At 41.8% G+C, this 12,712-nt stretch overlaps 1 protein-coding gene across 6 annotated transcripts in view; it reads right to left on the minus strand.

The window, feature by feature from the left end:
- Positions 1-110: 110 nt before the first annotated feature.
- LOC135520244 (myocyte-specific enhancer factor 2D homolog) overlaps positions 111-12,712 on the minus strand; it is a 76,992-nt gene continuing 64,390 nt past the window's right edge. For 2 of the 6 annotated variants that reach the window (XM_064945649.1, XM_064945648.1), the window contains exons 9-13: positions 11,254-11,365; positions 10,738-10,939; positions 9,497-9,565; positions 7,224-7,274; positions 111-4,343 (exon numbers count right to left, since the gene is read on the minus strand). In XM_064945649.1, coding sequence (XP_064801721.1) covers positions 3,920-4,343; positions 7,224-7,274; positions 9,497-9,565; positions 10,738-10,939; positions 11,254-11,365 — 858 coding nt within the window. In that variant the 3' untranslated portion in view covers positions 111-3,919. The remainder of the gene's footprint in view (positions 4,344-7,223; positions 7,275-9,496; positions 9,566-10,737; positions 10,940-11,253; positions 11,366-12,712) is intronic. The other 4 variants (XM_064945650.1, XM_064945651.1, XM_064945652.1 and 1 more) reach the window with 4 other exon arrangements.

Below are 12,712 nucleotides of genomic sequence, written 5' to 3' on the forward strand. Positions count from 1 at the left end.
ACGCTATTATTTATGAAGTATTTGTTTACTGTCCAATGATGACTAAGAAACTGAAATCTTGCACTTCTTTAAATAAATAGAGATTATGTCAGTGGAAAGGTAATCATGCAATGAATAGACGACTCAATACAACATTTCTCCATGAGAACTCCCCAAGTCTCTCCTTCCAAGATCATTCGACTTTCTCTTTTCCTCCCATGACAGTTATGATTTACAAAGAGTCATTTTATATTAACGTTTTTGTTTTATTATTATTAATCTTTGTCGTTATGTCATTCAAATACCGTGGCATAGTCTCACATAACATGCAGTTTAAGTCAATTAAGTTGATCACTTTGCTTGCAAAAAATGTAATGCTTTAAATGTGATTTGATATAGTAAATGATTTCTAGAAACATTTCCATTTTTGAAAACTAAAGAAAAACCAAAACATATTTGGCTTAGGTTTATGGGCTGTAAAATAATTCAGTAGATCTGAACACTTGATAATGATGACCAAAGCATTACCAGCACGTGGTGACATCTTATAGTAAGAATAGATCACTCCACTTCACATATCTCTGGCAATTAACGAGCAACTCTCTCAACAGTCCCATATTTTATGTCACTTACCAAACATAGCTGATACATCACGTTTCAGAAAACTTTTTCAGAAAATAAGTTTGTATTGATAAATTATCAAACTGTCAAACATGATCAAATCCACATTCTAATGTAAATCATAATAATAACAAACCAAAACCTCTTTGTAGGTCAACTTGTCTATTTAATATATAAAATACGATAAAACATACGCAAAAAGGGAAGGGTAAGAAGGGACAAATGGATACTTTGGTACAATAACAAACACTTTTTTTGTAAAAGCAGTATAGAATTTGTAATAACATATCAGTGCATACTTTATTTATGAAAATATACACAAATTGTATATCATTCTCCAAAAACAACAAAAATGTTTATTTTTTTATATATTTTTTTACAACGGAAATCAGACTAGCCGAACACAATATATTAACTATAATTTATTAACTTTTTTCTTCAATTTCTATTTGATTTCTGTGTGATGTAAATTCTTATTGATATTACATTTCATATTTATTTCCTATAACATGATTCATTCTATTTTTGTGTTATGCCCATGCATTGACATCTTTGTGTCTGGTCGGAAATAAATTAAAATGTGTCTTGTCCCCACTTTACTATGTGTAGACTAAGTTTTATACATTTGACTAAAAATTGCAGCATTGTATTAAACTTGTTTACCACCTTCCATGATCTCACATGTACTAATATTACTACAGCCGTTTTGTTTTATGTCATAAATCGTGCAATATTTGTACACCATTTGAAGAAAAAAACAAAACAAAAAATGAAAACAAAAAATATAATATTTATATATAATAAAATAAAATTCAAATAAAGATTCCTAACCTACACAAAACCGCAAGAAATAAAATTGTCTTTTCTATATCATCATTACAATTACCATCGATGGTCACAATAATGATAATATTAACAGTAATAATAGCAATTACCATAGAACAATTGTAATAAAAACAGACAATAGAACTGTCACCAGCACAAATTAACACTGGAAAGTGAGATTCTCTAAACATCATTCATTATACATGGGAAATATGGGGGCGCAGGTTAACTATTGTCATGACGATTGTCTTTTCATTTGTGATTACAGTGACCCTTAGTGTTGTTCTGAGATAATGTCAGGGCTTTATGCAACACATCAATTGGCCAATGTCCAGAGTACTAACCAACCATCTCCCCATAGTCTGCTTCCACTAGTGACCATTTAGTCTAGTTATGAAACATCGCTTCATGGCGTGTGGCCCTATTCAAGACATAGCTACCATTTTTATGAAAAAAAGAAAAAAAACATCAGGGTCAATGTTTTGTTCAAAGCTTAGGACACAACAGTCTTACAGTCCAAGGGTGTGTGAACATGCCGGCAGTCGTGATAGCTCTCTCTCTGCCATCCGTCTCTAGACGATCGTCTAGACTCCAGAAGAGTCAGGCTGCACAATCCCTACAGCAACAACTACAACGATATAAAACAATAAAGAGCCAATGTGAGGTCATTTGAACAGAGTGCAGAGTATATGTGAGTATGGTGTTTGAGTGTGTGGAGCAATGAGCCGTTTTGGCAGAAAATTGATAGTGGTAGAGGTCAAATGAGAGTGAGATGGACTTGTCTTTTAAATCACGGGTAGGGAGCGAGTGAAATGCTGTAATTAATTAATGTGGCCAGGGAGGTACTCTCATCTAACATAAAGCACAAGGGATACTTGTCTGGCTAATGTGTGTGAATGTGTTTGTATGTGTGTGTTGGATGAGTTTGATGTGCCTGAGGACATGCAGACATGACTGTCCCATTCTGGAGGACACCTGGCTTTTAAAGAGAGGGGGCATTTTGGAGGCTTGGGGGAGGAAGGGGTTAAAGTGCGCTCCATCAGAGTACTAACCACTGCTCACTCAAACAGTCCAATCCACTGCTACTTTCCATTCTGTCCCTCTAGCACCCTCACTTGGCTTTGCAACGTAGTACACTAATGTACACACAAATAGAAAGACAGTTCCACTGAGAATCAACACATTGGCTTTTAGGGATATCCTGCTGAACATATGTGAACATATATTTCTATATACAATCCCTGTCGTCTATCGTTTTCTCTGCATCGTATGCAGTTCATCCCTTACTCTCAAAATCTACTATCGCTACAAAAGCCATACAGAAGGAAACAGAACAAATTGCTTATATACACAGTTCTTTGCTTTTTCTCCCAGTTTACATCTCTTATTCAGAGCCTTCTGAAACACTGGCATTGTTAAACAAAAATACTTTTCGTGTGTGAGTGCGGATGGATTTGAGCGTGGAAAAATCAAAAAAAGTCAAGAAGGTAGTAACAAAAAAACTTTACACAAAAAGAGCATTTGAAATAAATATCAAAAACAGGAACACACACGTAGAATCTGAAGTTGATCTGTAGGTATCTGTAGCATGTGTCATAGAGATAAGGTATCGATGTTTCAGATTAAACAGCTATTTGCATGGTTCTGATTAAATACCTGGCTAAAACTAAACAAAACAAGGATCGTCCACTTTAGAACAGTGAATCCTGTCTTATCAAATGGTGAATTTTGGGTTCTTAAATCTAAATTAGAAATGTTTATAGAAATGTAAAGATGGCTGATGGACAAGTCAGACAGAGAGAGTACGTAATATTCCAACAAAACCATTTAAATCTCATTCACCAATCTCATACTCTTTACAAAAACACCAAAAGCTGGATATAACAGTACCACTGGGCAGATACAAAGAAGTGGATTCATTTTGGTTGTCATACTGTTTCTCAACAGAGCAGTGCAGCTGGACTAGAGACCTACTGTGGATAAATGACAGGAGGATACCAGATGTGTATTATGTGATGTAGAGGGTAAACAGCAAACCCAGCAAAGCCAATAGTCAGTCAATAGTCAGTCAGTTTTCTAGACGCTCTCTCTCCCTTCAAAACGAAAAGGAGACAGAGCCAGCTTGAACAAAAGAGAACTCATTCATTCCAATCCTAATCTTGCCCAACACACTATGTTGACATGTAATCCCTGGTTCGGTTACTCTGCCCCTATTGAGGGTGCATGTGTGAGAATATGTGTGTGTGTGTGTAGTACAACATAGGGTAAAACAGTATGCAGCTTGTGCGTCAATGCATACATTTGTGAGAGAAAGTGTGTAAGAGCATGCGCAAATGGGCGTGTCCGGTGCACGTGTGTGTGTTTGTGTGTGGTGGAGGCATGTGTGGAGGTCAGCATTTACTGTACATACGGTAAATAGGTATTGGGTGGGGGGGTCGGGGGGGTGTGAGAGAGAGGGGGGCATCTCTCCCCTTCACTCCCTTGTTCTACACATCTATGTTACCCAAGTGTCCAGTCTCATTCTCTTCACATTGGCACCCTCCTGCTCCTGCTGCTCCTGCGTGGACGAGGGCCTCAGGATCCCCATGGCCGAGGAGGCCCCTCCCTGGTGGTGGAAGTCCTGGGCCCGCCCCTGGGCCCCATCGTCCCGGTCCCCCTCGTAGGAGCTGCCGTTGCTGCTCAGGCTGCCGACGGGCGAGCGGCCCTGCAGGGTGGACGGCTCCAGACGCAGGGCCCCTGGGTACTGGCCTGACATAGGGGCCCCTGTGATGGTCACGAGGCCTCCTCCTCCGCCACCTCCGGCTGTGGAGCACGGGGTGCTGCGGTCACGGTTGGGCGACACGGGCTCCGACTTGATGCTGATGTTGGGGTTGGTGTTAATTGTCAGCATGGTGCCCTGAGGTAAGTGGCCTACCGGCCTGGAGGGACCGAGAAAAGAGAGAGAAATGGTGAGACGTGTGCTGACATCTGCTGGTCAGCCAGGGTAACTGCAACACTCTTTACGAACACATATCAACATCACCATGAACATCACTTTTAACACAGGAGCCCAGACAGGGACCTGCTCAACAAAACACAGTGAAGTAAGCGCTGATGGAACATAGAGTCAACACCTCCACACACTAGGTGGAGGGGGGGGGGGGGATCCTAGAAAACAAATGTGTCAGCAAATTGAGTAGCGGAAAAACAAACAGAACCTTGGAGAAAAAGAATATAATTGTTTATGGGAGTGGTAGATAAGTGTCCCTTCTATGAACTGCGTAGGTCTTCATTTCTATGTGCAGTGCTCTGTGTTCCACCCTACTGTTCATACACACCCTGGGCTGACAGCTCATGTTTGGCTAATTGCTAACGACAGGTAATGTTTCACTGCTAATGTTTTAGGGAACAAAGTGTCATGACGTAGCTTTTACAAGAGACTACAGGTTGATGGACTGAGGTTAGACAAATGGACAGATACGCAAACAGACTGGATGAAAAGGCCACACGGAAGCGCACGGTCCACAAGCCATGCAGACTGACTCTGGATTCCGAAAGACCATGCCTTTTGCCATGTGTCCACAGTCACTTTAATCTTTTGTGTTTAGTAACTCATGCAATTGTACCCAGACACCTCCAACTACACACCCCTCCAACAAGTCCCATCTGTAAATTCACACAGCCCTCAGCACCCCCCCCCCCCTCTCTCTCCCACACCACCCCCCACAATTGTAAAAGCCAACAATCACTTCAATCAGGTCACCCTTAAAAAGGTTCAACGCAGCCGTTTTTATCTCAATATGAAATAATTTCTGGCTCACAATCAAGTACCTTCCTGTGATTTTGACTATTTGAATTGAAAACAAAGAAAGAAAAACTTCTTAGCAACGAGACATTTCTGATGAGTGTAGAGGGGAAAACTGAAAACTAGCTGTTATTGGCAGAGAGGTTTGGAACTCTTTTATTGGTCTATTCACTAATTTACCACCTGGTGATGACACCAGGCAGGCCAAAACTCCATCCCACAAAAACAGGCTGCCATTGTTTTCCCAAAAGTATTTTCAAACAGCTCTTACACTAAAAGGGTATATCATAATTTTCACGGTATTATCCCAACCTCAGAGTAGAAATATTCAGTGAGCTCCAAAAGTATTGGGACTGTGACTCATTTTGTGTTGTTTTGGCTCTGTACTCCAGCACTTTGGATTTGAAATGATACCATGAGGCTAACCTGTCAATCTTTAATTTGAATGTATTTTCATCCATTTCGGGTGAACAGTTGAGAAATTAGGGCACCAAAAGTACTGGGACAAATAAGAATAGAATATATTTCTAAACACTTCTACATTCATGTGAATGCTACCATGATTATGGATAGTCCTGAATCGTGAATAATGATGAGTGAGAAAGTTACAAATATCATATCCCCAAAACATGCTAACCTCTCACCATTAGAATAACAGGGGAGGTTAGCATTCTTGGGGGGTATGATATGTGTGTCTGTAACTTTCTCAGTGATCATTATTCACCATTCATTCAGGATGAACCATAATCATGGTAGCATCCCTATTAATGTAGAAATGTTAAGAAACATATTATATTCTTATTTACAATAAAAGTGACTCAAATGATTGGTCACAAAATAATGTGAAACACAACCAAAACAATGATGTAATCATTGCATGCTAGGAATATGGGACCAAATACTAAACTTTTGACTTCTTTAATACACATAAGTGAATTTGTCCCAATACCTTTGGTCCCCTTAAATGGGGGGACTATGTACAAAAAGGGCTGTCATTTCTAAACGGTTTACCAGATATGGATGAAAATGCCCTCAAATTAACACTGACAGTCTGCATTTTGTCACTGTATCATTTCAAATCCAAAGTGCTGGAGTAAAGAGCCAAAACAACAAACAAAAAGAATCACTGTCCCAATAGTTTTTTTCTCTTCATGTTTTTGACTGCACTGGGCCTTTAAGATAGTGTACTTATAGGGCACAATGACCCATTCATATTATTTTATATATTCACAATTGCACAATAAAAGATGCAAGAATGTGATTCTGTACCCTACAACACACACACATACTCTCGCTCATGTCCACACTCACTCCCTAAACCCTTGACTGTGCTACTCTGCCTCTATGTGCCACTTTATCAAGTGTAAGCCCGGCATTATGGACTTGTACAGGTAGATGGATTATAGTGCCACAAGGGTCCTGTTGCTATGGAGAACAAAACGAACAGAGTCAGCAGGCTGTTGACAGTGATGAAGGCTCGCTCTTCAGGCTAGCTCAGGGCGCTAACACAGCTAGCGTAGTCAGAAGCACATGGTTACAATACAGTAAAGTATAGTGCCGTTTCCCAAAACCTGGTCCAGAAGGACCATTGTGTGCACAGTTTTCAAATTAAACCAATCTCTCAATAAATTTGCTTAAACTGAGTTGATAGTGAGTTTCATGGATGACTATTACCAGCATCTCCATATGGAGTCTCTGTCAAATAATTATTGGATCTGGTTTTAAATGAAAACCAGCATGCATGGGGGTCCTCAAAGACCAGGTTTGGGAAACAGTGCCATGCTGTGTGGCTAGTTATAGACTGAAGATAGAAGAGGCTGGTGGGGGGAGCTATGGGAAGACGGGCTCATTGTAATGTCTGGAATGGAATTAATGGAACGGTATCAAATACATCAAACATTTGGAAACCACATGTTAGATGCAGTTCCATTTATTCCATTCCAGCCATTACAATAAGCCCATCCTCCTATAGCTCCTCCCACCAGCCTCCTCTGACTGAGGAGATATACAGTACCAGCAGAGACCCTCTTCCCTGCCAAATAGCAAGTTTGATTGAGAGGCCATGCTGTAAAAGGAGGGCAAAAAAGAAAGTTTGAGAAACTAACACAGGGAGGGTGATTCAGAAACCTGCTCTCCATTGATGTACATAACAGACAGCCCAACAACTTGGCTAAATAATTTTACATTCAAAATTAGTCAAACATTGGGTATTCATTTATTAAATAAAATGTAATTATAGACTTGTCATTTTGAATGTATTGACCAAGACATCAATCTAGTCCCTAAATAAATGTTATTTGATCAATTCTATTATTTTTCCCTTTCCTGCAATGTAGTGTAATCAAGCTGGAGTGGATGTGTTGACCCAATGATTCCCTATCCGGTTGTCTGTGCAAACAATCTATTCCTTGAGGATAAAGGAGCTTTCTCTGAACTAAATAGGATATTATGTGCACAGCACACAAATCAGCAGTGTGTACATAAACAACTATTTGTTTCTGTGTACATTGTAAAATATGCGTAAGGTAGAAACATAAAGGTAAGCCTTTCCCAGAATAAAACAGCTGGAGTCAGGGAGAGGGAGAGAGAGACAGAGACAGACAGACAGACACAGAGAGAGAGAGAGAGAGAGAGAGAGAGGGACAGACACAGAGCGAGACGGAGGGAGAGAGACAGAGGGAGAGAGACGGAGGGAGAGAGATGGAGGGAAAGAGACTCAGAGATAGAGAGAGAGAGACACACACAGAGGTAGACACAGAGAGAGAGTGAGACAGAGAGAGAGGGAGATATTGAAAAAGACAGACAGAGAGCGAGTTAATAGTGAGACTGATAGCAAGGTAATGGCAAAAACTGCCACCTGTAAACTTACTGAGGTAGCGAGTTGTGTGTGTGCACCATTTCTCCAATGAAAAAGGACATGTCCTTAATGCAAGGACAGACTGACTGACAGACAGACAGACATGTTATCTAAACAGGAAGCATTTCTCCAAAACCCCTTAAAACTCCTCAACTCAGATCATTTATCTCCTGAATGCATCAGCTGGCTTCTTCAAACATAGAGACCAACACATCCTGCAAGGCTGAAGGCAGCAATTGACGTGTGGAAAACGATTCAATAAACAAGTAAACAAGTCAACGCGGGAAGGCTAGCGGGACACCCTTGACACAGCATTAACATTTAGATTGGTGTGCTAGTCAACAGGTGCACGCTAGTTGCAGTGAGTCTTTACAGGAGGCTCTGGAATGACTGGCCACTCAGTGCAAGAGAAGGAAGGGGAGAAAAAAACAGCAGAAATCATTTCTCCCTCGCTTCTCACAGCGAGTAACCAGGGCTGACAGGGAACGCGAGGCTCGCAGTGCAAAACCGTCAATCACCTTTGATTGGAAGTGTCTGCTCACTGCGGCTACCGTGCAAGGGAATAAATAACAGAAACAGTGGGACTGTACGTATAGCCTATGTAATCAAACGCTAGTGTGAGAGAACAAATCGTGGGAGGAACTTCAGGGCAAAATGAGAACGGTTTGTTCAAGTGCCTTACTTTGAAGCAGCAGTTTCACTGATCTATATGAAGTATGGATGGGTGAAATCTGACTATTGATCTTACTGTCAGGCCATCCAGGTGATATACAGATGAATAGACCTGTGCTTCAAGACAAAAAAGGAGGACTACATTACTCATTCTTGGTGTGTGTTTGGGTGTGTGTGAGTCAATGCTGTCCTGTGAGACTGAAACACACAGTGCGGGGCGGCTGCCATATTCCTGCATATCTCTCTCTTTGGTTCCAACACTCAAAGCCTCAGAAACAAGATATTATACAAGGGTTTGGCCGGCCGGGATGTCCTATCGCACTCTAGCGACTCCTGTGATGGGCCGGGCGCATGCACGCTGACACGGTCGCCAGGTGTATGGCATTTCCTGCGACACATTGGTGCGGCTGGCTTCCGGGTTAAGGGAGCAGTGTGTCAAGAAGCAGTGTGGCTTGGCGGGTCGTGTTTCGGAGGACGCATGGTTGTCAACCTTCACCTCTGCCGAGTCCGTACGGGAGATGCAGCGATGGGACAAGACTGTAACTACCAATTGGGTACCATGAAATTGGGGAGAAAAAGGGCCAAAATTAAAAATGTAAATGTACAGTGTAAGTTACATGGAATCTAAACTGTTATACCTTCATTATGTTCCTCAGAATTGAACCCGACATGAGAGCCGCACAAACTTAATTTGATACGACAGACAGGAAAAGCATGACGATAACCACACATGTAGCGCTAGATGCTAATTCGTTCACCTCAGGTTAGCAGCGAAATTGGAGATGCAGTTAGCCATCTCCCCGTTCTGTTTCTCTGCGCCCCACATGCTGTGGACAAGAGGGGGAGAACAAACAGGCGGTTACATACAGCTACCCCGCGGCTAGCCTCGCCTCCACAATCACAGAAACCTGCATTTAGCTCTAGCAATGCCAGTAATGAGACAAAGCTGATGGCTAATGAGGATCACTAGCTAGCATTAGCCTTCAGCAGGTGGTCAACGCACACCTAAACCTAAAGTGCTCTTGGATCCACGTGGGGAGATGTTAAGGGAGAGGGAGTTATTTAGGCTAGCCCCTGACATACTCAAACTAAAAGTGGAGGTACATGCATACCAGAGAAGGCTGGTGGGAGGAGCTACAGGAGTACGGGTTCATTGTAATGTATAGAATGGAATCAATGAAAAGGAGTCAAACGTGGTTTCCATATGTTGGATACCATTCCATATATGCCATTCTAGCCATTACAATGAGCCTGTCCTCCTATAGCTCCTCTCACCAGCCTCCTCTGATGCATACTATACCATAGCTAGTGGATACCAGTGACGGTCAGAGGTGTTCGCAGTTTTGGGTCTTTATTGTAGCTAGCAACCATGCTAAGCTGCTCTTGAGGAAAAATACTTAATTTCATGTCAAATGCCATTGACGCACGGCTTTGGTGAGTCAGAATTGCTGATGAAATTGTGTGCATACAGTAAGTGCATGTGTGTTTAAGGGCTATAGTACTGGTAGGTCAGTACAGGTATTGGTCACATAGTTTTGGGAAATGGTTTTGGGTTAATTCTCTGAATCTCACTGGCCTAAACGTCAATATCTGCGTTTAGGGCAGTGGGGACTCATTTTTTTCAGCTAGAGTTTCTGGGGACCTCATTTTTAACCCAAGAATTTCCCCCATCCCACCTCAAATCAAGCGACACAATGTTCAAATCTAATGACACAACCTTCAATGAATTGCATTTTCATCTCTTATCAAAATGAAAAGAAGCCAATAAATACATTTACTCAATAATATTTTTTTGTATATTGCTCCACACAATAATCTATACTCTTAATTGTATTATTATTATTTACATTATTTGGGGGGTGAACCCACTAAAGTTCCCCCGTGAGCCTACAAGGGGTCGTGACCCCGACTTTGAATACCACTGGTTTAGGGTGCAGTTAGCCACACTTATGTAGCTAGCTACACTCATACAATAGGGTGACCGGTGAAGTGTACTTACACCAAGTTACTGAGTGACGCCAAGCTAATCTGTTGTTGTTGTTGTTGTTGCTGCTGCTGCTGCTGTTGTTGTTGTTGTTGTTGCTGCTGTTGCTGCTGAGACACTGCTGGTTGCTGTTGCCAGGTGGACATGTTGCTAGGCAGCAGCCCTGATGGTGTGAATGTCTGGAGCGCAGTGAGATCCGCACTTGTCAGCTGGTACTCTGAGATGGAGGGAAGGGGAGGGAGAGAGAGAGAGAGAGAGAGAGGGAGAGAAATACTCACACATTGATCAAAGTGAATATGCATAGGATTCACTTATAGTGTTAAATTGTGCTCCTTTCTGCCTTTGCCAATTAGGGCAATTACAGAGCAGACTGACAAAAAGAGAATAACTGAATAAACGAATCAAAAGTATTCACCCTTGTGTTTCTATCATCCACGGGTCCTAATACACTTGCTTTAAGACACACTACAGACATACAGTGTGTGCCCAATTGCCCGTGAGCAGAGAGTACCCTTGTCCTCTTTCACTCACCAGTGTTGTAGGTCGTCTGCATGGTGGAGAAGGGGGCTAGGAGACTGGGCGTCGCCACGGAAACCACTGGTGTGGACAGGTTCCCTTGAGAACCACCTAACCGCTGAGCATTCTGGGAAGACAGAGGACACAGGAAAAACGCTTGAACATCAGGAAGTAAAGACTTATTTTAAACCAAAAATGTTGTGCCCACGCAGTACCATGACATTTACTAACAGTATCAAATACAAACAAAGGTGGGAACATCCTGGCCTGTACGGTTCTTGACTTCTCTATGACACGAAAACACCAACATTCACGGCCACGTGAAATAATAGTTGGTAGAGGTGTTAGGAAGTGTTCCACTCAATGGAGAGTCATGCGGATAGAATGAGAGACATGCATCGGGCAGAACAACCAGAGTGAGCGATAAATTGATTGTGTTTGTGTGTGTGTTGGTGCGTGGTGATAAGTGTGTGAGTCTGGGCTCAGACGCTCCAGGGGTGGAGGTCATTGTGCCATTGGTGTCACCTTGTAACAGTTTGTCCTAGTCAATGGATACACACACTCCAGAGAATACTGTAGACTACACACAATGACCTCCTCCTGCCCAACCCGACATGGATTACACACACATGGAGTTGACCCATGCACGTGCCAAGATACATACAATGCATTCACAGAGAGAGCTTTTGCTCCATTTTGGATTTACCACACATAGTATGTATACATGGCTACACACTATTCTATAACATACAGTACCAGTCAAAAGTTAGGACACACCTACTCCAGGGTTTCTTTATTTTTTCTATTTTCTACACTGTAGAATAATAGTGAAGACATCAAAACTATGAAATAACACACATGTCAAAATATATTTTATATTTGAGATTCTTCAAAGTAGCCACCCTTTACCTTGATGACAGCTTTGCACAATCTTGGCATTCTCTCAACCAGCTTCATGAGGTAGTCACCTGGAATGCATTTCAATTAACAAGGGTGCCTTGTTAAAAGTTAATTTGTGGAATTTCTTTCCTTCTTAATGCATTTGAGCCAATCAGTTGTGTTGAGACAAGGTAGGGGTGGTATACAGACGATAGCCCTAATTGGTAAAAGACCAAGTCCATATTATGGCAAGAACAGATCAAATAAGCAAAGAGAGAAGACAGTCCATCATTACTTTAAGACATGAAGGTCAGTTAATCCGGAAAATGCAGTCGCAAAAACCATCAAGCGCTATGATGAAACTGGCTGCCACAGGAATGGAAGACCCAGAGTTCTCTGCTGCAGAGGATATGTTCATTACAGTTAACTGCACCTCAGATTGTAGCCCAAATAAATGCTTCAGAGTTCAAGTAACAGACATCTCAACATCAACTGTTCAGAGGAGACTGTGTGAATCAGGCCTTTGTGGTCGAATTGCTGCAAAGAAACCACTACTAAAGGACACCAATAAGAAGAAGAGACTTGTTTGGGCCAA

This window comes from Oncorhynchus masou, chromosome 29 (genome assembly GCF_036934945.1).
Source record: "Oncorhynchus masou masou isolate Uvic2021 chromosome 29, UVic_Omas_1.1, whole genome shotgun sequence".
Taxonomy (NCBI): domain Eukaryota; kingdom Metazoa; phylum Chordata; class Actinopteri; order Salmoniformes; family Salmonidae; genus Oncorhynchus; species Oncorhynchus masou.